Source organism: Propithecus coquereli, unplaced genomic scaffold, assembly GCF_000956105.1.
Source record: "Propithecus coquereli isolate 6110/MARCELLA unplaced genomic scaffold, Pcoq_1.0 Scaffold273, whole genome shotgun sequence".
Lineage (NCBI taxonomy): Eukaryota > Metazoa > Chordata > Mammalia > Primates > Indriidae > Propithecus > Propithecus coquereli.
Genome location: NW_012148319.1, coordinates 2212417 through 2234115, shown reverse-complemented (window position 1 = coordinate 2234115; position 21699 = coordinate 2212417). Strand labels below are relative to the sequence as shown.

General features: G+C 34.3%; 1 protein-coding gene across 1 annotated transcript in view; it reads left to right on the top strand.

Moving 5' to 3' along the window:
• ARHGAP5 (Rho GTPase activating protein 5) overlaps positions 1 to 21699 on the top strand; it is a 73495-nt gene that overhangs the window by 9242 nt on the left and 42554 nt on the right. The window contains exon 2 of the mRNA XM_012647888.1: positions 4837 to 8721. Coding sequence (XP_012503342.1) covers positions 5005 to 8721 — 3717 coding nt within the window. The 5' untranslated portion in view covers positions 4837 to 5004. The remainder of the gene's footprint in view (positions 1 to 4836; positions 8722 to 21699) is intronic.

Here is a 21699-nt window from a genome sequence, read left to right as displayed (position 1 = left end):
TAGAGTGCAGTGGAGTCAGCCTCGCTCACTGCAACCTCAAACTCCTGGGCTCAAGCTATCCTCCTGCCTCAGCTTCCCAAGTAGCTGGGACTATAGCCACGCCATACTGTGCCCAGCTAATTTTTCTATTTTTAGTAGAGACAGGGTCTCACTCTTGCTTAGGCTAGTCTTAAACTCCTGAGCTCAAGCTATCCTCCTGCATTGGTCTCCCAGAGTGGTAAGATTACAGACGTGAGCCACCAGGCATGGCTCAGGTTTATGTTTAAAAAGGAATACTCTGGCTGATCTGATATGAATTAGACTGGGGAAAGGGAAGCAGGGAAGTTAGTTTAGAAGACCTTGGAGTAATGTTGGGTCAGAGATGTCGATGAATGGGATCAGTGTTATAATAGTGCAGGTAGAGAAAACTGGGGAATTATGGATATAGTTTGAAGATAGGGCCAATAGGAATTTCCTGGCAGTATAATATTAATAATTTAAAAACAATGTTTTAGAAATTATACCTTTTTTTAGTGCATGTGACAGTTTTGTGAAAAGGTACAGAAGTTTTAGTTTAAATCTTGAATTACTAAGAATCTATTTTTTCATTTTGCTAAATTCCTTCTAGAACTTTTTTTTTTTAATTTGCAGAAAGCCACTTTATGTTACTAAAACTCCATTAAAAGGAGCATGTAACGTTTGGTCTAGTAAAATATCTTAGAAAACTTAGTTGGGGAGATAGCTTAATTTTGACAGACAATTGTAGGAGGACAGTTTTACCTGAATATATTCTGTAAGTATTTTCTTGATACAAAATAAAAATTTATAAGATAATCTTAAAGGTAAAAGTGAGACTGCATTACAAACCATTAAAAGCAGGACTGTTGCTTAAGAAAGTAAAAGATTGGGCATGAGGAGACTTTGATCCTAACCTGATAACTTTGAGTAGGTTATTGCTACTTTTGTCTTGGTTCCTTTGTCAGTAAAAATGTAATGCTAGATGGTTATGAGAACAAGTTATGTGAAAGTAAGCTATGTCAAAAGTAGGAAAGATATGCATGATTGACACAAATAGGTATTACTATTAACCATATTTAAAAGGAATTTTCAAATTAAACAGCCCATATATAGTTGAAAGACATTGGCCATCAGTTTATTAGTGGAAGCATGAAAAATAGAAGGGTTTTTTTTTTTTTCTTTTTTTAAAATTGTTCGACCCTTTTGTTAGGACAGGAGGTCCGTTCCTCATCTGTGGTGAATATTTTTTTTTTTTGTTCTTAGCACCAGAAACAAGCTGCCTCAGATAGTTAATGGAGGGTGGTTTTGATCTGGATGTTAGGGGCCAGTAGATAATTTATGTCTATGTAATTTATCCAGTGTTGCAAATGAAATTCCCTTACAACCTGTTACAGCAACTTCATGAGCTCTGTTTCTCCGTTAAGGTGGTGATATCAGTCATCCAAATAAATAGTGAAATCCTTTTGAGGGCAAAGTGACACCAGTTTTTTTCTAGTTTAGGATTTCTCAGGCTTTTAAAATTTTTTTTTAATTTGAAAACACTTTTTTAAAACTAAAGCTTCTAAGTTAAAGAAACTTATAAATTAGATAAAGAAAACAGTGCTGTGGTGAGCAAGTTGGGAGGAGAGGGCAACTATTTGTCCAACATCCCCTTTCCATCTCTAGGTGGAAGAATTTTTCTACTACAGACTGAAAATCACCAAATCGTGGGTGACTAATGACATAAGTTTTGTAGCCAACTGCAGAATACCAGTAGGTGGTCTACCCGATAGCATTGTTAGAAGGACATGGATGTTCCTCACTGTATCCGATTGGTGGTTTACTGTGAATTGGTGTGGAACCATAAAAGTCACACAAAACTACTTTATTTTTAATTTAACCTTTAATATTTGTGACTCAGAGACTGCCACTATCAAATTAATTAGGAAGTCTTGAAACCTTAATGTCAAAATTTAACCTCAATATAATAGTTTTATTTCTTTCTCAGATAAAAAGCCTTCCAGTTTCAGTGACCAGTAAAAGGGGTGATGACTTAATGCCTTCACTTTTCATTTATTTTAAGACCCTTTTCTTTCTGGAACTCTGGAACTTTAAAAACATATTTTACCATAGGATGTTTTCACTTCTACTCTACCTTTCTAAAGGTATAGAGTATATCTCAGTAATTTGGGGTTTATGGTATAGGAGAGCAAAAGTGAGTCTTAACTTTCAATGAGTAATAGTATCCAGAATTATATTTTTTGGATAAACATGTAAGAGATATCAATAAAGATGTGACTGTTATGGTAAGGATTAGGTTTGTAGTTGAAAATTTTCTATGGTACTTAGGTCCTTACTATATTGTGTTACTTTTCTATTAACCAATCTATGTCTCTGAAACTGGAAGGCAAGGGACAGTAGTCTTAAACATCTTTGAATTACTTGTAGTTTTCAGAATAGATGTTTCTTTTATAAAGAGTTATATTTTATTATGTATTTTAGTGTTTGTACTGCTTGAAGTAAAAATTCCCAAAGTAATCATTAAATAAGTTTTTTTTTCATGTATAAAGTATATCATCTGAAGATTTTGCTTTTCTATTAAAAAAGAATAGATCTTGTATTCTATTTTCAGTTTTTTCTGTAATTGTGAGCTATGGAATCATTGTGCTATTTTCACATATTAATTTTTGCTTTTTATGACTATGTATAACTTTGTTATCCAGTTAATGTTTTCTTTTCTGTAAATATCCATAAATAAAGTAGTCTGATTGTTCTTTTACACTGTTCTTTTACACAGTTTAGGTAAAGAATGTTAAACTTGATGCTAGGTACAAATTTTCAGTTTGGCCAGATGAAGATTTTTAAGAATTGTACTTAATAAAAAAAATAGGATTGGATGAGATTTCTCTAATTTTTTTTTGGTACTTGTTACCATATATATACCATGATATGCTGCTACATATCATTTTTAAGTAACAAGTCTGATTGTATCACTTTTCATAATAGTTTCCCATGGCTCCAAGAATCAAATTAAGAAATGGAACTAATATTTATCAAGTCCCTTTTGTTAGGCACTTCACATTTAAAAAAATGATTTAGTTCTTAAATTTGTGTAGGTATGCAGTCCCATTTTATAGATGAGAGAACCATGTCTAAGAAGTTCAGGGCTTTACTGCTGTCATCAACTAGTAAATGACAGGTCAGATTTTGAAATCGATTTTATTTACACGTGATTTATACTTCTCGTGTTGCTGCTTCAGTGTAGTAATATTTTTATTACGAAAATGAACCTGATATATATTTTGTTTGACTATCAGATGGCTGATAAAATTAATATTTAGTTGAGGCCGATGGAAGAAAATTCTAGAGTACAAGAATAAATCTGAAATTTTATTTTCAAAAATTACATATTACAATTTTACAAGAAATATTGGTCAAGATTTTAATTATAAGAACAATTTGTCTTTGCCATTAGTTAGTGTAACACATATGTAGTATAATTGAAATAGATGTTTACTTGCAATGTAGGTCAGTGGACAAGCCACGTATTTGGGGCAGGGGCAAGGAGAGTGCAGGCAGAGGTGGTCTTTTCTTAGATTTCTTTTTCTTGTTCTTTATATTCATTTTGTACGGATTGAAGATAAATTTATATGTGTTGATATGCATTAGTGGATTTTTTTCCTATCTTGTAAAATTTTAAGGCAGTAGAAGTGATGTATTGCTTTTAATTCAGCCTCAAAAGAATGTGAAGACTCCAAATAAAACTTTTTAAACAGACTGATTCATTGTCTATTCATTGAATATAATCAAAATTAAATTTCTTATAATTCTTAGAAGTTACCTAATGTGCTAGTATATCAAATAATTCTAAAAGGTTGTCTCAGATATATAATCTTAAAATGCTTTAGCTTGGCACCACACAAAAGGTGGTCTTTGAGCTCTTCGTAACTACTCTGGGAGGAGATAAATCCAGAAATTAAGAGCATTTAGAAATAATTTGGCAATAATTTTATGTCTCTTGAATGTAATAAAAAATTGAGGCTTGGCTTTTTAAAAGTTTTGTTTATATTTTACAAAAATTTCATTTTATATTGTAAAATTTCATTTATAATTACACTTTTTTATTTCAGTTCTTAGAGATTTGAAATGAAAATTGCTCATTCACCTTAGATAGTTTGAGAAGCCCTGATCTACTTAAATCTTGTCAGTATTCGTATAACTGTCCACTTATTTCTATTTCCCTGTTTAAGTATTGGAATGTTCTTTGTTGTTATGGGACATAAAATTTGATAGATTTCACGAGAGTGTGTTAAAACTTACTGAAAAATTTTTTTTAATTCTAAAATTTTGTTAAATTCATATGAAATTCTGTTTTAGGGAATAAGTTTTGAGGAACCCTGTAATAGAAAGCAGGTTGTTTTGTATTTTTAAAAGTTGTGAGGGAGTTTCTAAGGCTACAAGTAAATTTTAGTTATCATCAACATAGCTTTCAATTACAGAGGACAGGAAAATTAAGGGAGCGGGAAGGACTAGTTTTTTCCTTAAACTCATAAGAAGGAATAATTAGAGGCAAAATGCACATTTGGTTAATAGAAGTTTATATTAAAGTTTGTGAGATACTACATTAGATTTTATATTTAGTACATTAGATTTTGTATTTAATTATTGTTAGGTTTGCCTTAAATTTTGAAGTCATCTTGCATTTATAACAGTAAATCATAAACTATGATTTCTTAAAGTGCATGTAACACTATTATTAACATTGTTATTAACTTGCATGGTAATTTGTTATGAAAATCTTTAATATGTGTAATTCATTGTAATTTATGATTAAGATTTGTTCTTTCTCCCCTTTTCTAGGAAGATGATCCGTATGATCTTGAAGACCTTTCTGCACAGAAATGAGGGAAATACAAAGAACCAAATACAGTTCTGAAATTTGGGATCTGTATTTTGAGATGATTTTATTTTCAGAATGAGAAGTATGTCTGGTTACCTTTATGAATGTAGAGACATGAGAAGAGAGTTATGATGGCAAAAAACAAAGAGCCTCGTCCCCCATCCTATACTATCAGTGTAGTTGGACTCTCTGGGACTGAAAAAGACAAAGGTAACTGTGGAGTTGGAAAGTCTTGTTTGTGCAATAGATTTGTACGCTCAAAAGCAGATGAATATTATCCAGAGCATACTTCTGTGCTTAGCACCATTGACTTTGGAGGACGAGTAGTAAACAATGATCACTTTTTGTACTGGGGTGACATAACACAAAATGGTGAAGATGGAGTAGAATGCAAAGTTCATGTCATTGAACAAACAGAGTTCATTGATGACCAGACTTTCTTGCCTCATCGGAGTACGAATTTGCAACCATATATAAAACGTGCAGCTGCCTCTAAATTGCAGTCAGCAGAAAAACTAATGTACATTTGCACTGATCAGCTAGGCTTGGAGCAAGACTTTGAACAGAAGCAAATGCCTGAAGGGAAGCTCAACGTAGATGGATTTTTATTGTGCATTGATGTAAGTCAGGGATGCAATAGGAAGTTTGATGATCAACTTAAATTTGTGAATAACCTTTTTGTCCAGCTATCAAAATCAAAAAAACCTGTAATAATAGCAGCAACTAAATGTGATGAATGTGTGGATCATTATCTTAGAGAAGTTCAGGCATTTGCTTCAAACAAAAAGAACCTTCTTGTAGTGGAAACATCAGCTCGATTTAATGTCAACATTGAGACATGTTTCACTGCACTGGTACAAATGTTGGATAAAACTCGTGGCAAGCCTAAAATTATTCCCTATCTGGATGCTTATAAAACACAGAGACAACTTGTTGTCACAGCAACAGATAAGTTTGAAAAACTTGTGCAGACTGTGAGAGATTATCATGCAACTTGGAAAACTGTTAGTAATAAATTAAAAAATCATCCTGATTATGAAGAATACATCAACTTAGAGGGAACAAGAAAGGCCAGAAATACATTCTCCAAACATATAGAACAACTTAAACAGGAACATATAAGAAAAAGGAGAGAAGAATATATAAATACTTTACCAAGAGCTTTTAACACTCTTTTGCCAAATCTAGAAGAGATTGAGCATTTGAATTGGTCAGAAGCTTTGAAGTTAATGGAAAAGAGAACAGATTTCCAGTTATGTTTTGTGGTGCTAGAAAAAACACCTTGGGATGAAACTGACCATATAGATAAAATTAATGATAGACGGATCCCATTTGACCTCCTGAGCACTTTAGAAGCTGAAAAAGTCTATCAGAACCATGTACAACATCTAATATCAGAGAAGAGGAGGGTAGAAATGAAGGAAAAATTCAAAAAGACTTTGGAAAAAATTCAGTTCATTTCACCCGGGCAGCCGTGGGAGGAAGTTATGTGCTTTGTTATGGAGGATGAAGCATTCAAGTATATCACTGAAGCTGATAGTAAAGAGGTATATGGTAGGCATCAGCGAGAAATAGTTGAAAAAGCCAAAGAAGAGTTTCAGGAAATGCTTTTTGAGCATTCTGAACTTTTTTATGATTTAGATCTTAATGCAACACCTAGTTCAGACAAAATGAGTGAAATTCATACAGTTCTGAGTGAAGAACCTAGATATAAAGCTTTACAGAAACTTGCACCTGATAGGGAATCTCTTCTACTTAAACACATAGGATTTGTTTATCATCCAACTAAAGAAACATGTCTTAGTGGCCAAAACTGTACAGATATTAAAGTGGAACAGTTACTTGCCAGTAGTCTTTTGCAGTTGGATCATGGCCGCTTACGGTTGTATCATGATAGTACCAATATAGATAAAGTTAACCTTTTTATTTTAGGGAAGGATGGCCTTGCCCAAGAACTAGCAAATGAGATAAGGACACAATCCACTGATGATGAGTATGCCTTAGATGGAAAAATTTATGAACTTGATCTTCGGCCGGTTGATGCCAAATCGCCTTACTTTTTGAGTCAGTTGTGGACTGCCGCCTTTAAACCACATGGGTGCTTCTGTGTATTTAATTCTATTGAGTCACTGAATTTTATTGGGGAGTTTATTGGAAAAATAAGAACTGAAGCTTCACAGATCAGAAAAGATAAATACATGGCCAGTCTTCCATTTACATTAATTCTGGCTAATCAGAGAGATTCCATTAGTAAGAATCTACCAATTCTGAGGCACCAAGGGCAGCAGTTGGCAAATAAGTTACAGTGTCCTTTTGTAGATGTACCTACTGGTACATATCCTCGTAAATTTAATGAAACCCAGATAAAGCAAGCTCTAAGAGGAGTATTGGAATCAGTTAAACACAATTTGGATGTGATGAGCCCAGTTCCCACCAATAAGGATGTATCAGAAGCTGACTTGAGAATTGTCATGTGTGCCATGTGTGGTGATCCATTTAGTGTGGATCTTATTCTTTCACCCTTCCTTGACTCTCATTCTTGCAGTGCTGCTCAAGCTGGACAGAATAATTCCCTAATGCTTGATAAAATCATTGGTGAAAAGAGGAGACGAATACAGATCACGATATTATCTTACCATTCTTCAATTGGAGTAAGGAAAGATGAACTGGTTCATGGGTATATTTTAGTTTACTCTGCCAAACGGAAAGCATCAATGGGAATGCTTCGAGCATTTCTATCAGAAGTTCAAGACACCATTCCTGTACAACTGGTGGCAGTTACTGACAGCCAAGCAGATTTTTTTGAAAATGAAGCTATTAAAGAGTTAATGACTGAAGGAGAACACATTGCAACTGAGATCACTGCCAAGTTTACGGCATTGTATTCTTTATCTCAGTATCATCGGCAAACTGAGGTCTTCACTCTGTTTTTCAGTGATGTTCTAGAGAAGAAAAATATGATAGAAAATTCCTATTTGTCTGATAATACAAGGGAATCAACCCATCAAAGTGAAGATGTTTTTCTACCATCTCCCAGAGACTGTTTTCCCTATAACAACTACCCTGATTCAGATGATGACACAGAAGCACCACCTCCTTATAGTCCAATTGGAGATGATGTACAGTTGCTTCCAACACCTAGTGACCGTTCCAGATATAGGTTAGATTTGGAAGGAAATGAATATCCTGTTCATAGTACCCCAAACTGTCATGACCATGAACGCAACCATAAAGTGCCTCCACCCATTAAACCTAAACCAGTTGTACCTAAGACAAATGTGAAAAAACTGGATCCAAACCTTTTAAAAACAATCGAAGCTGGTATTGGTAAAAATCCAAGAAAACAGACTTCACGGGTTCCTTTGGCACATCCTGAAGATATGGATCCTTCAGATAACTATGTGGAACCCATTGACACAATTTACAAACAGAAGGGCTATTCTGAAGAGATTTATGTTGCACCAGATGATAGTCAGAATCGCATTAAAATTCGAAACTCATTTGTAAATAACACCCAAGGAGATGAAGAAAATGGATTTTCTGATAGAACCTCAAAAAGTCATGGGGAACGGAGGCCTTCAAAATACAAATATAAATCTAAAACCTTGTTTAGTAAAGCCAAGTCATACTATAGAAGAACACATTCAGATGCCAGTGATGATGAGGCTTTCACCACTTCTAAAACAAAAAGAAAAGGAAGACATCGTGGAAGTGAAGAAGACCCACTTCTTTCTCCTGTTGAAACTTGGAAAGGTGGTATTGATAATCCTGCAATCACTTCTGACCAGGAGTTAGATGATAAGAAGATGAAGAAGAAAACCCATAAAGTGAAAGAAGATAAAAAGGTAAGTTTGATTTATGGTCTGTGATGTTTACAAAGTTGCTTGCTTTTATTTTTTAAAATACATTTATTAAGGTAATAGATTTGACATCAGTGAGAACTTAGACTTATTCAGTAAATATAATTAGTGGCTCTTTTTAAATTGAATATTTTCTGGAGATAAATTATCTTTAGTGCATTTTATTTATGCTTTATTTGGGATAGAAATTTGATTTCATACTCTTCAGCATAATTCTAGGTGAATGTTTATTCTTTTTACAGATATCCAGATTATGAAGTGATTTTGTTAATTTTTCTGTTTGTAATCATGCTATGTGTCTGTTTTTCCCTTCTGACCTACCAGTTTTACAGTGTTACTTTGATATACCTATCTCACTCAGGGAATTAATAATGCAATAAAACTAACAATTTACATTCTTGGATATTTATTAACATTTCCAGGCAGCCTCTTTGTGGATTGTGGTATACTGCTTGAAGGCATATGGAGTACTTTCTGAAATTTGAATTGTAGAATTCTGACTAAATGGCATGCTTTCATCTTATACATTTTCAATAGATATAATTCATGTGATGGTATTAAGCATAAGAAACCTAAATATGTATGCTGTTAAAGTTGTACTTAATAATTTTTATTTTTATTAGATCTTTTCACAGTGGTATTTTTAGCAGCTTCACTTCTAGTACTCTTTGACACTAGATTGCACGCAAAATTTTATTCTCGGATTTTTTCGGTCTTAAGATAGCATTGAATGAGCCTTTATTCTAGTATATTGATGATTTCTTCATCAGTTAAGTCCATAGTCTTATGAATTATCAATACATATTTTCTATAGCTGACTGCTGTTTATCAGCCCCAATTGCAGATAGAGATATTTTGAATAAGCTTATTCTAGGTAGATTTCCTACATATAGTAACTGCCCATTATAGTTGGATAGACTCCATTTTATTTTCTAAGTTTAAATTATAGTATTTTTTTATTTTGTCCTTAGCTAGCTTATTTTATCATTAACTAACTCTAGACTAGGCATGTAAACTTTTTAAAGACTCAGTTAGACTTACAGCACATACTCTTAACTTAAAGCACACACTACCAGCAGTGAATATCTTTGGCATCTCTTTACGTTCACCCTATTATCACTAGTCCCATCTATACATTTATCAATGCCAAAAGACCTCAATATTTTTCTCAATTTGCTTATACTAAAACATCACAGTCCTTCCATTTTTAAATTGCTTTTATTTTTGAGTATGTTATTTTTCCACTTTTGTTCACAACCCTAATGGCTTTGGCAACTTTTTATTTTGAAATACTTTCAACGTAGATAATAGTTACAAGAATAGTAAAAGGAACATCTATATAGTCGTTTACCCAGATTTACCAATTGTTTATGTTTTGCTTCACCTGTATGAGCAGTTTATGTATGTGTGGGGTTTTTTTTAAGCCCTTTGAGATTAAGTTGGAGACATTATACTCTTTTTGTCATTAAATATTTCATTGTATATTCCTTAAGAACAGAAGCATTCTCTTTAATAGTAGTATATATTTTTCATATTGATGCATAGTCTTTCAAATTATACTCTTAGTATAATTTTATACTTTTAGTCAAGAGGCAAATGTAGGCATTTTGTTGTAAAGTGATAGAGGTATAGAGACCACAAGAGAAATCAACCAAGCTAAATGTTGACTTTTTGAAAAGACTGGAAAAATAGAATAGACAAACCTCTGGCAACATTGGTGAGAAAAAGAGAAGGCAAAAATAAGTATTATGAATGAAAAGGAGGACATAGTTACAGATAGATCAGATTTAAAAGATAATAGAGAATACTGTCAACAATTTTATTTCAACAGATTTGAAAGCTTAAAGAAAATAAACCAACTTCTAGAAAAATAATTTACCTAAACAAGAAAGCTTTGAATAATCCTGTAATTATTAAATAGTGAAGTAGTAAATTTTCCAACCAAGGAAATACTAGACTGGGATAATTTTACAGAAGACTTTTCAAGGAAGAGGTCATTCCAATGTTGTATAAATTGTTCCAGAGAATAGAAAGCAAAGAAATACGTTCTTCAATTTATTCTATCCTTAATTCTAGAACCAGACAAGGATGGTGTAAGAAAGGAAAATTACAGTCCCATTTTACTCATGAGGGTACATGCAAAAATCTTAAATGAATTACAGGTCCGCAGACCAGGCTCTTAACTGCTATTTTGAAATTGATTAACCTCTGAACACCAAAAGTTTCAGAACTTGGCAACACAACCTGATTCGACCTATTCTCATTGGTGGCAAATCCTGACTTGAACAGATGAGAGTCTGCTTATAATCACTGTTATTTAAAGTGAATATCCATGTAGTTCACTATGAAAATATTAATGTGTTTGAATACTAGGTGCTGAGGTTGTTACATAATATACTTTGTGTACCATACATTGCTGCTAGAGATTAAAAAGTTTGAATTCTGAAAGATACCTTGCTCCAAGAGTTTTAGGTGAGGAATTTTAGACCTATAATAACAAAAAACCTCAACAATATATAGAAGGAAAACTACGTCCACATTTGGTTTATACCACATGTGCAAAGGATGGCTTAATAGAAAATCTGTACATGTAGTATACTCCATAAACAAACTAAAGGAGAAAAAATACTACTGTGGCAATAGATGCAGAAAAAGCACTTGATAAAATTTAACAAATGGGAAAACTAATAAATTAGGAACAGATGAGAACTTTCTTAATGTGAAAAAAAGATATCTACAAACACACAAACAAGCACAATTTATAATAAAAGTCATCTGTCATCCTACATGGAGGAGTACATTCCCTTTTCAATCAGGAACAAGACAGGTCCACACTATCACCACTCTATTCAGTGTTAGATGGAGATCCTAGTTAAAGCAATAAGACAAGAAAAAGAAAGTAAAAGTGTAAGTGTTGGAAAGGAGGAAACAAAATTGTTATTTCTGGCTCATATGATTATCAATATAAAAGCCAAAAAGGATCGATAGGTAAATTGTTAGTATTAATAGGATTAGCAGAGTAGCTTAATATAAAATCAGTAATCAAAATTCAATTTCATCTCTTTGTACATCAGCAACAAATAACAAGAAAAAAGTAAATAGAGAAGACATCATTTACAAAAGCTTTGCAGATTATTAAGTCATTAAAAATAATCATAACATGTAAAACCTCCATATGGAAAAGTATAAAAAACTTCATTGAAAGACGTTAAAAAGACCTAAGTAAATTTCAGAGTTATTGCTTTTCTGTCCATGAATATGGCATATCGTAGAGAAGCCCATATTCTTCATGCTGAGCTCTGGATTCAATATTGTTTCATTGGAAGTCTCGAGATTTTCAGAAATTTCACACAATGATTCTGATCTATATGGAAGAGTAGAGGACTTAGAATAGCCTGGATACTTGTGAAGAAGAAAGGCAGGGTAGAATGGCTATGGTGGTGGTGTGTGTGCTTGTTCTATCTTATAAAATAAAACTTTAGTATTTTTTAAGACAGTGTTTTACTGGTGCAGGAATAGGCACATTGGCCAATAGAATAGAGAATCCAGAAATAGACCTCTGGTTTAGGGCTGTCCTTCCAACACAATAGCCACTTGAGGCTGTTTAACACTTGAAATGTAACCAGGCTGAATTGGGATGTGCTGGTCTAAATGATAAGGAAAGGCATTCTTGGAAAGTGTCATTTTTAGTTAGATCTGATAGGTAAATATGAGTTAACTAGGGGAATGGTGGGGTGAAATGGAGAGTAATGCTGAATAAATAGCATGTGCATGTGGTGGGAAGGAACATAGTGTATTCTTAAAACAAGTCAGTGTGTTTGACCATTGATATAGGGCAGGCATTGGTAAACTTTCTGTAAAGGGCTAGATAGTAACTATTTTAGGCTTTATACATACAGTGTCTGTTGTAACTGGTCAAATCTGTTGTAGTGCAAAAGCAGCCATGGACAGTATGTAAGCTAATAAGCATAGATGTGTTCTAATAAAACTATTTTCAAAAACAGGTGGCAGGCTGGATTTTTCCAGCTGCCATATAATTGGCTGACTTTCTAGAGGAGACAGTAGTATAAAGAGAGACTTAAAGTAGGGACCAGACTCTGAGACCTGTTAGCAATGTTAGGAATTTAGCCTAAGAATAATTTGCAACTAGAAAGTGAGTGATTTTGTTTCTTGAGATCACTTGGTTACAGTATGGAAAATGGGTTGAGTGAGTGCTAGAGAGGATATGGAAGACCAGTTAGTATATTACAGTAGTCTTAAGTGAACCATGATGAAAGCTTGGAGCATTTGGAGTAGGGAGGGAGAATGGTGGCAATGGAGAATGGGATGGATTTGAGACATACTTAAAATCCATAGGATTTGATGATATGCTGCATATGGGAGGTGAAGATAATGAGTGAGATAGGAAAGATAGCTCCTAGGATTCTAGCTTATTCAGCTTCATCAGTGACAAAGCTCTATCTCTCTTCTTCATGAGAGATAGAGCATTAGAAATCCGCCAGGTTTGGAGTTGGGGAGTAACAATTATAACTTTAGTTTTTGAGTTGAAGTGGAAATGTCAAGTAGGCAGTTACAGGTCCTCAGCAGAGGTCTGAGTTGGAGATAATATATTTAGAAGATGATGAAATCGAGATGGCAACATCAAATCCCATAGGGAATGAATACAGAGGATTGTCTAACTGTATTGAGGAACTGCCAATATTGAATGCTCAAATAGCAGAGATGATCCTTAAGAACAGTAGACAGAGAGTAAGAATAAACCACTTACCTTTTCTTAGCTGGTTCCCTCACCTATAAATTAGGAATTATAATATTTTTCTTGGAGTTGTAGTAGAAATTGGAAATCTGTGTTTTAAGTGCTTGGCATATAGCAGTACTAAATAAATGATACTATATTGTGCATCAGGCCTGAAATATACTCCAGGTATACACAGCCTGTATTTCAGAACAATCCTTTGTCTCATTTGCGGGATTAATTTTCTGACTCATTTTTTAAATTAACTACCCCTGTAATATTTCTTTCTGAGTTTATGTACCACTTTGCTTTTTTTCTAGAAGAGAAAAGGTCATTGTGTTTACCTCCATTCTTTGATTCCAGAATGGGAGCCATTCCTTGATACCTGAAAAACATAACTTTTAGGTATCAGTGGAATCTAAGGAAGGCTCAGAGATACGTTTCTCTTAAATTCAGCTTAGTTGCCGTTCCTGCCAAAGACAGCTTTATGCTTGACTGTCTTTTGCTTTATATTCCAAAATGAGTTTAGTGTTAGTTATAAGAACAAAACCTCTAAGACATTTTTGATTACAACCAGCAATGAGAATTATTTTTTTTAAAAAATCATGACCCATTGTACACACAGATATTTCTACATAACGGAAATGCAACTTCACAAAACAATACTTAGTTTATTATATAATGGGTCCTCTGTATCCATGGGTTTTGTATCCTCAAATTCAATAAACTGTGGATCAAAAATATTCAGGGGAAAAAAAACAAAAAATCAATACAACAATAAATAACACAAATTTAAAAACAATATGGTATAACAACTATTTAATAGCATTTACATTGTTTTGGGTATTATAAGTAATTCAGAGATGATTTAAAGTACACAGGAAGATGACCATAAGTTATATGCGAATTTTATATAAGGGACTTGAGCATCCTCAGATTTTGGTATTTACGGAGGTCCTGAAAGTAATCCTCTGCAGGATACTGTGGGATAACTGTGTATGTTATTTTGATTTTTCTGGTCTATTAAAGTGCAGAAATACTGGTTGTGATCTACTGAATTGATTTAGTAACTACTAGTGTTTGAAAAGCAGTGCTTTAAGAGAATGAAACTGAGAAAATATGAATCATATTAATAAAATGACAGTTTTTGTTTTGTTTTTTGAGAAAGGGTTTCGCTCCGTCACCTGGGCTAGAGTGCAGTGGTGGCGGCGTCATAGTTTACTGCAACCTCAAACTCCTGGGCTCAAGTGATCCTCCTGCCTCAGTCTCCCAAATAGCTGGAACTACAGGCAGGTGTCACCAAGGCCAGCTAAATTTTCTTTCCTTTGTTTTGGGTGGAGATGGGGTCTTGCTCAGGCTAAAATGCCAGTTTTTAACACATAAATTCAATGAAGTGAAGTATACCTTTGTGTATGCTAGTTTGTTTTTTCTTTGTTATCTATTTCAGTTCTGTTGGCTTGGTTCAGATAGAGTAAATAGTAAAATATTTGGTGAATTTTGTGGCGCATTAGCATAAGCTGATATTCTGATTTTTCATTTTTAACTTCTTTTAAAATTTTTTTTGTATCTTACTTCCAAATCCTGAATCTTTTCATCTTCTTATTTATATTAGCAATTACCAGCTCCTATTTTATTCTCAAATGTTGCTTCTAGTCCATGTTCTTTTCTCTGTATTTTGCTGTTCCCTTCTTATCTAAATCCACTATCAGGTAGTGTCTTAACGATTGTGCTGTTTTAGCCAATGTAGTGTGGTTTGGAGCCTGTTTGGGAGAATACCAATATAGGTATTTAAAAAAACCTGAAGACATATTAATATATAGAGAGTCACAAGGTGTTTATTTTATATTTGCAAATAGTAACTTGATACCGTGTCATTAATATGGTAGATCTTTAGAATGTTGTGAATCTTAAGTTTAGAATTATTTGACTTCTGACTTCTAGAACCTCATTTGATCCGTAAATTGTTCATTCTAGATATAAAAGTGATGAAATAAGTGAAAATGTTTTCTGTTGAATTGCATTAAAATGCATAGATTGTATCTACGGTCCCCAGCCCCCTGGGCTGTGGACTGGTACTGTACCAGTCCTTGGCCTCTTAGGGAATAAGGAACCGGGCTGCAGCCATTCCCCATCACTTGCATCACTGCCTGAGGCCCCTGCCCCCCACCGTGGAAAAATTGTCTTCTGTGAAACTGGTCCCTGGTGCCAAAAAGGTTGGGGACTGCTGGATTATAGGGTAAGCATGCTTTTTGTTCTTAGTGTGTATCACTTAACCTTAGTTGTTAGATTAACTGTCACTGTTCACATCTGAGAAAAATCAGGTTCTTAAAGGAATTTTAATGAAGGCTAAATAAAAATTGGACTTTAAAAAGCTTACCATAAAAACAATGCTTACAAATCCAATAGGTTAGGTTTGCGCTTCGCTAAGGATTCTTCATTTAGCGAAGTCTTGAAGTGCTTGAAAGTTTCAAATTTTCTATTTTTTACCTATTTTCTGGGAGGTATCTTGGTTAGATTACTGCATTATATCCCTTATTACCTTATAGACAGCCCCTTAGGGGAGAAGGTGAGGTCACCTTTGTACAGGAAGTATGTTTAGAAGAGTGAGAAAGCTTCTTTCCCAGACCCTTCAACCAGCGTATTTTCTAGTCTCTTTGTCTTGAGTTGGATCCTGCATCTACTTCTGACCAATATACTCTGGCCAGGGGCGTAGAATTACCCTTCTGAATTTAGGTCTGAGCCTTTATCATGAGAGCTCTGGGTGAAATTGGCTTTCCTCCAAATTAAGGTAATTTCTAAGGGATGAAAACCACAGTGTCTACTATAGGCAAGATTTGTATCTTGTTTATAGTTGATCTCTGTGGTCTAGTACAGTACTGTATGTTGTACTCTGATAATTTAAAGTAAGTCAGTATAAATATATCGCCTTGTTTTTGTGGTGGTAATAAAAGAACTGTTGATATGTTTGTTAAGTAATTACAATTTATTTTGAATGAAACTCATTTTATTCAACAGGCATTTTATTAAATGCCTGCTATGCCAGAACACTGTTAGAAACCGATACAGGCCTAACTTGGTCTTTGGCTCTGCTCTAGAGGGATTTAGTCTAGTAAAGTTCATTTTGTTGAAAATTAAATATTTTATATTTTCAGCACGGTTTAGCAAAATTGGTTCTTTCTCATATCTTATCTGGAAAACATTTACTTTGCTTACCTGCCTGCCCTCGCACTCTCCCTCCTTCCTTCCCTTCTTCCCCCCTCTCGTTTTGCCTTCTTTTGCTCCTTCTGGGTCTCACTCTGTTGCCTGGGCTGGAGGGCAGTGGCATGATCATAACTCACTGTAGCGGTAAACTCTGGGGCTCAAGTGAGCCTCCCACCTTGGCCTCCTGCTTAGGTTTTCTTTAGTAACCATTTCTATTGTTTTTTTTTTAATTGGCTAAATTGGTCTACCTATGACATATTAACTAGAACTATGGTGTTTCTGTAATTTCTCATAAAGTTAAAACTTGTTTCTTCAGCATTTTTGGTGCTGGCTGCACCAGTTTATGACAATATATAAATGTGGATATATATATAGCAGAGGTATTTCTGCCTATATTTTACTATTTGCTGTTTCTTTGAATTTGTTTTCGTGTTGTCCATTTGACCACCATGATTTATTGCTTTTCAAATTCAGATTGAAATATAATTAGTTGGTTAATTTTTAAAGTATATTCTGATTCACGTGTTTTAATGAGACTTAATTTAAAAGATTGTGTTAGTGGCATACTTGGCTTTTACTGCTTTAAAAGTAATTTGGCAAACATAAATTTCTTCGGTGTGGCTTTATTTATACTTTTTTCTTAGTGTTTATAGCAGCATATTGAATGGTTAGCAAAAAACTGGCATAGTAATAATTATCGAAGTTACTCATTTCTGAAGCATATTGATTGTAATTATTAAAATATATTTAGTTAACGTGTGTCAAAGAGGTACTTAACTCCTGTAACATAAAATAATTGTGTTCTAATTATATTAATGGACATTATTACTATTGGAAGATTATAGGTAAATTTGTAGGATTACCAATTTTATGTACTCCAAAATTTGGTATACTACAAATTTTCTCAATCCTAGAAGAGATTTTTTTTTTTTTTTTTTTTTTTTTGAGACAGAGTCTCACTGTGTTGCCCGCGCTAGAGTGAGTGCCATGGCGTCAGCCTAGCTCACAGCAACCTCAAACTCCTGGGCTCAAGCAATCCTCCTGCCTCAGCCTCCCGAGTAGCTGGGACTACAGGCACGCGCCACCATGCCCGGCTAATTTTTTCTATATAGTTTTAGTTGTCCAATTAATTTCTTTCTAATTTTAGTAGAGACGGGGTCTCGCTCTTGCTCAGGCTGGTTTCGAACTCCTGAGCTCAAACAGTCCACCCGCCTCAGCCTCCCAGAGAGCTAGGATTACAGGCGTGAGCCACCGCGCCCGGCCTAGAAGAGATGTTTTGCAGTATCTACAGTTTTATGATTTCTAGTTCTGTAGTATTTTCCTTTAATCTCGGTTGATGTTATGAAGGAATACTCAAGTAAATGGGGCTTAATCTGTGACTTTTAAAGAAGACAAACCCCAGAGGATAAGAGGATTGCTTTTTAAAGCAGTAGTTTTTGATGTTTCCAATCCTTAGACTATAAGGGTATAAAAAGGAGATTGTATGATCTTGTGATTGTACCTAACTTTGTCCAAATAAAAAGTACAGCTTGTAGACTTTGTATAAAGTAATTGTTTTGAACTTTTGGGAAATTGTTCTTAGCCTTTGAAAATCTAAGGAAAGGTTTAGTTATTTTCCCTGGGAAAATGCACATGCACAGAATCTTACTGGAGTTTTAAGGGTTTCACATCCTGAAGGCCTCTGGGCCCCAGTTTAAGAACCTATTATAAGATGTGACGGAAGAAGAAGACACACTGAAATTTTTCTTCATTCTTTACTAATGCTCTTGATTGGCAAACCTTAGAGTTAGCAGAAAGTAGCTAACAGATGAGGATGGAAACAAAGAGAGCAACAGTGTTTCCAGGAATGAGATGCTAAATTTCATGAAAAACTTATTTTCATTTGAATATACTTGATAATGTATATTTGGGGAAGCCAGGTAGAAATTTCCCCATTCACTTGAGTAGCTAGATATTTTACTTTAACTCTCTCCAAGTGACTCTAGGTTTATTTTTTATTTAAGTTGATTAATAGCATAAATAAAGTAGCTGCCAAATAATGTATGTTGAAGTGCTTTTTCAGGAAGATACTATCTTAAGAGAATACAGTTTCCTGAATCAAGGTTGGAACCATTTTGCCTGATTAGTATGTACAAGAACCTGGACCGCATTTATTTACACTCAGTTATTTTCTCTTCCCTCATTAAACCTGATGTTAGAGTAAAAGTGTGAGAGCCTTCATAATGTGTGTTTGGACTTTCAGCTAGCACCTACAGCTTTTATTAGCTTTAAAGAGGGGGGATTAACGCATTGACTACTTACTACACTAGAAAATTTTTTTTTTCCTTGGGGCCACGGTGTTTTATTACAAAATTAGAATAAAAACTTCCAAAATAAAACGATCCTTTCTAATTAATGAAAAAGTTTGTTATTTTTTTATTGTTTTCTGTGTTTGAGTTATATGCAACTTGAAAAATAGTTCTTGCGGCTCCTAAGGTGAAGAGTTGTACGAGTTACATATGCTTCACGAAGCCCCAGGCTCTAAACTAGCGTGAGTTAAATACAACTCACGTGGTGGGTAATGTGTTAAACCTTCATAGAGTCCTGACTCCCTACTAAAGGCTTTTTTCTCACATTGTTGTGTTATATTATAGCATAATACTACTATTTCCTACCTGAAGTAATCACTTTATATTGTAGTTTAATAATACTTGTTTTTTGGTGTTATAAGCTTTTCGAGGGCAATTATGATTATTGTTCATCTTTGTATAACCTGTAATAGTATTTCTCAGTCTTGAGTCACATGTGGACCTTTTTTAAAGTTAACATTCTCAGACTTTTCAGGAATATATCTGTAGCCAAACTTGAGTTCTTGGTCCTCGTTTTTAGTAGCCTAGCATAGTGAAATGAAAAACAGATTTAATGGTCACCAGCGGTTAGGAGAATTGTTCTGTGTCTTGACTGGTAGGGAATAAAAAAACCTACACATGTGAGAAATTACAAAGAACTAAATACACACAAATGAGTACAAGTAAAACTGGGAAAATCTAAAGATCCGTGGATCATATTAATGTCAGTCCCCTGGTGGTTATATTGTTATATTGTTATACAGTAGATAAAATACTACTATCGTGGGAAACTGGGCAAAGGGTACATGAGATCTGTTTTCATTTTTTTTTTGCAATAGCATGGAAATGTAAATCTACGCTTATCTCAAAATGTTTACTTTTAAAAAAGGTCATTATAATAGGGTAAGAAGTAATGACAACCTTAAGTAAGATTGTGAAAATGAAATGAAAGCAACACATTTTACAGCGAAAGAAAGTATGATAAACAAGCCAAGTATGATAAACAGCAATAGCATATAGCCCTGACATACTGTAATGCATTCCTGAAGATCTTACCCAATCATGGTGAGGAGAGGGAAGTAAAAGCTATGACCTATAAGGAAAAACCTATTGAACAGGTACAAACATGCCTTGTATGACTGACTTCTAGAACCTCACAGGAATTTCCTTAAAGATAACATTCTGCTATACCAGGGTTTCTCAACTTAAGCATTACTGATATTTTGGGCTGCATAATCCTTTATTGTGGAAGTGGTCTGTGAATTCTGGAATGTTTAGCAGCACTCCTGATTTCTACCCACTAGAAGCCAGTAGCATCCCCCTAGCGACAACCAAAAGTGTCTCTAGAACATTGCCATATGCTTCCTGGAGGGCAAAATTGACTGTGGTTGAGAGGGTTTGTCCCCAGTTTTACTTGTACTCATTTGTGTGTATATTTAGTTCTTTTCAATTTTTCAGATGTATAGATTTTTGTATCCCCCACCACAGTCAAGATGCAAAACAATTCCATCAGATTGCTTGTGGTGTTCTTTTATCACCACACCCTTCTCCTTTTCACCCCCTCCCACATCCCTAACCCCCTCTACACTAATCTGTTGTTTATTTCTGTAATTTTGTCATTTCAAGAATGTTACATAAATGGGATTATACCGTATATAACTTTTTGGAATTGACTTTTTTCATTTAACATAATTCCCTTGAAATTCAGTTAAGTTGTTGCATGTATGAACAGTTTGTTCCTTTTTATTTCTGAGTAATATTCCATGGTATGAATATATGAGTTTTTTAACCTGTTGAAGGAAGATATAGGGTTGTTTCTAGTTTTTTACTATCTTGAACAAAGTTGCTGTGGACATTCAAGGGCAGGTTTTTATATGAATATAAGTTTTTGTGTCTCTGGGATAAATGCCCAAGAGTACAATTGCTTGGTTGTATAGTAATTTCATATTTAGTCTTATAAGAAACTGCCAAACTGTTTTCCAGAATGGGTGTATCATTTTAAATCCCCACCAGCAATGTATGATGTGTCCAGTTCCTTCACATTTTCACCAGTATTTATGGTACAATAGCTTTTTAATTGAAGTTTCTCTCCTCCATACACCATTACTTCAAGCTGTTCTTTATGTTGCTTTCTGAGGGATAGGACAGCGCTATAATAAAGTGCCTGATCCCTCTCTCTGCAAAATATATTTATAGCCTGTGTATAAAGTTAAAATTCCTCAGTTAGCCACCTAACTGAGGTTAGGTGTACGCAGTGTGTGGCCCTTGCCTACCTTTCTACCCTCATTATTCACTCCCACATATACTCTTAAATTCCAAGTATGTCAAAATAGATGGAAAATAATAGTAGCTATCTCAGAGTTGTGAAGATTTAAGATTATGCACATAGAATTAAGTGCCTAATATATAGTAACCAGTAAATAAATGGCAGTTTCTAGTGATTTCTGAGTCCTTGTCCTGACTTACAGTAATCACTCAAATGTTTAGATGAGTAAAATGACTTATAGACTAGATCCTTTCTCAGTTCCTGAAATGTCTCTTACCTCATCAATTTCCTATATCAAAAGGTCTACCTTTTGAAGTCTGGGTTTAGGTGATCTATTTATTTTGACACTTGATCACATACTATTTTGTATGTGCTAGTAATAACTGGTAGTGAGGTGTTATTTTCATCATAATAGATTATGTGTTTCTTGAGGG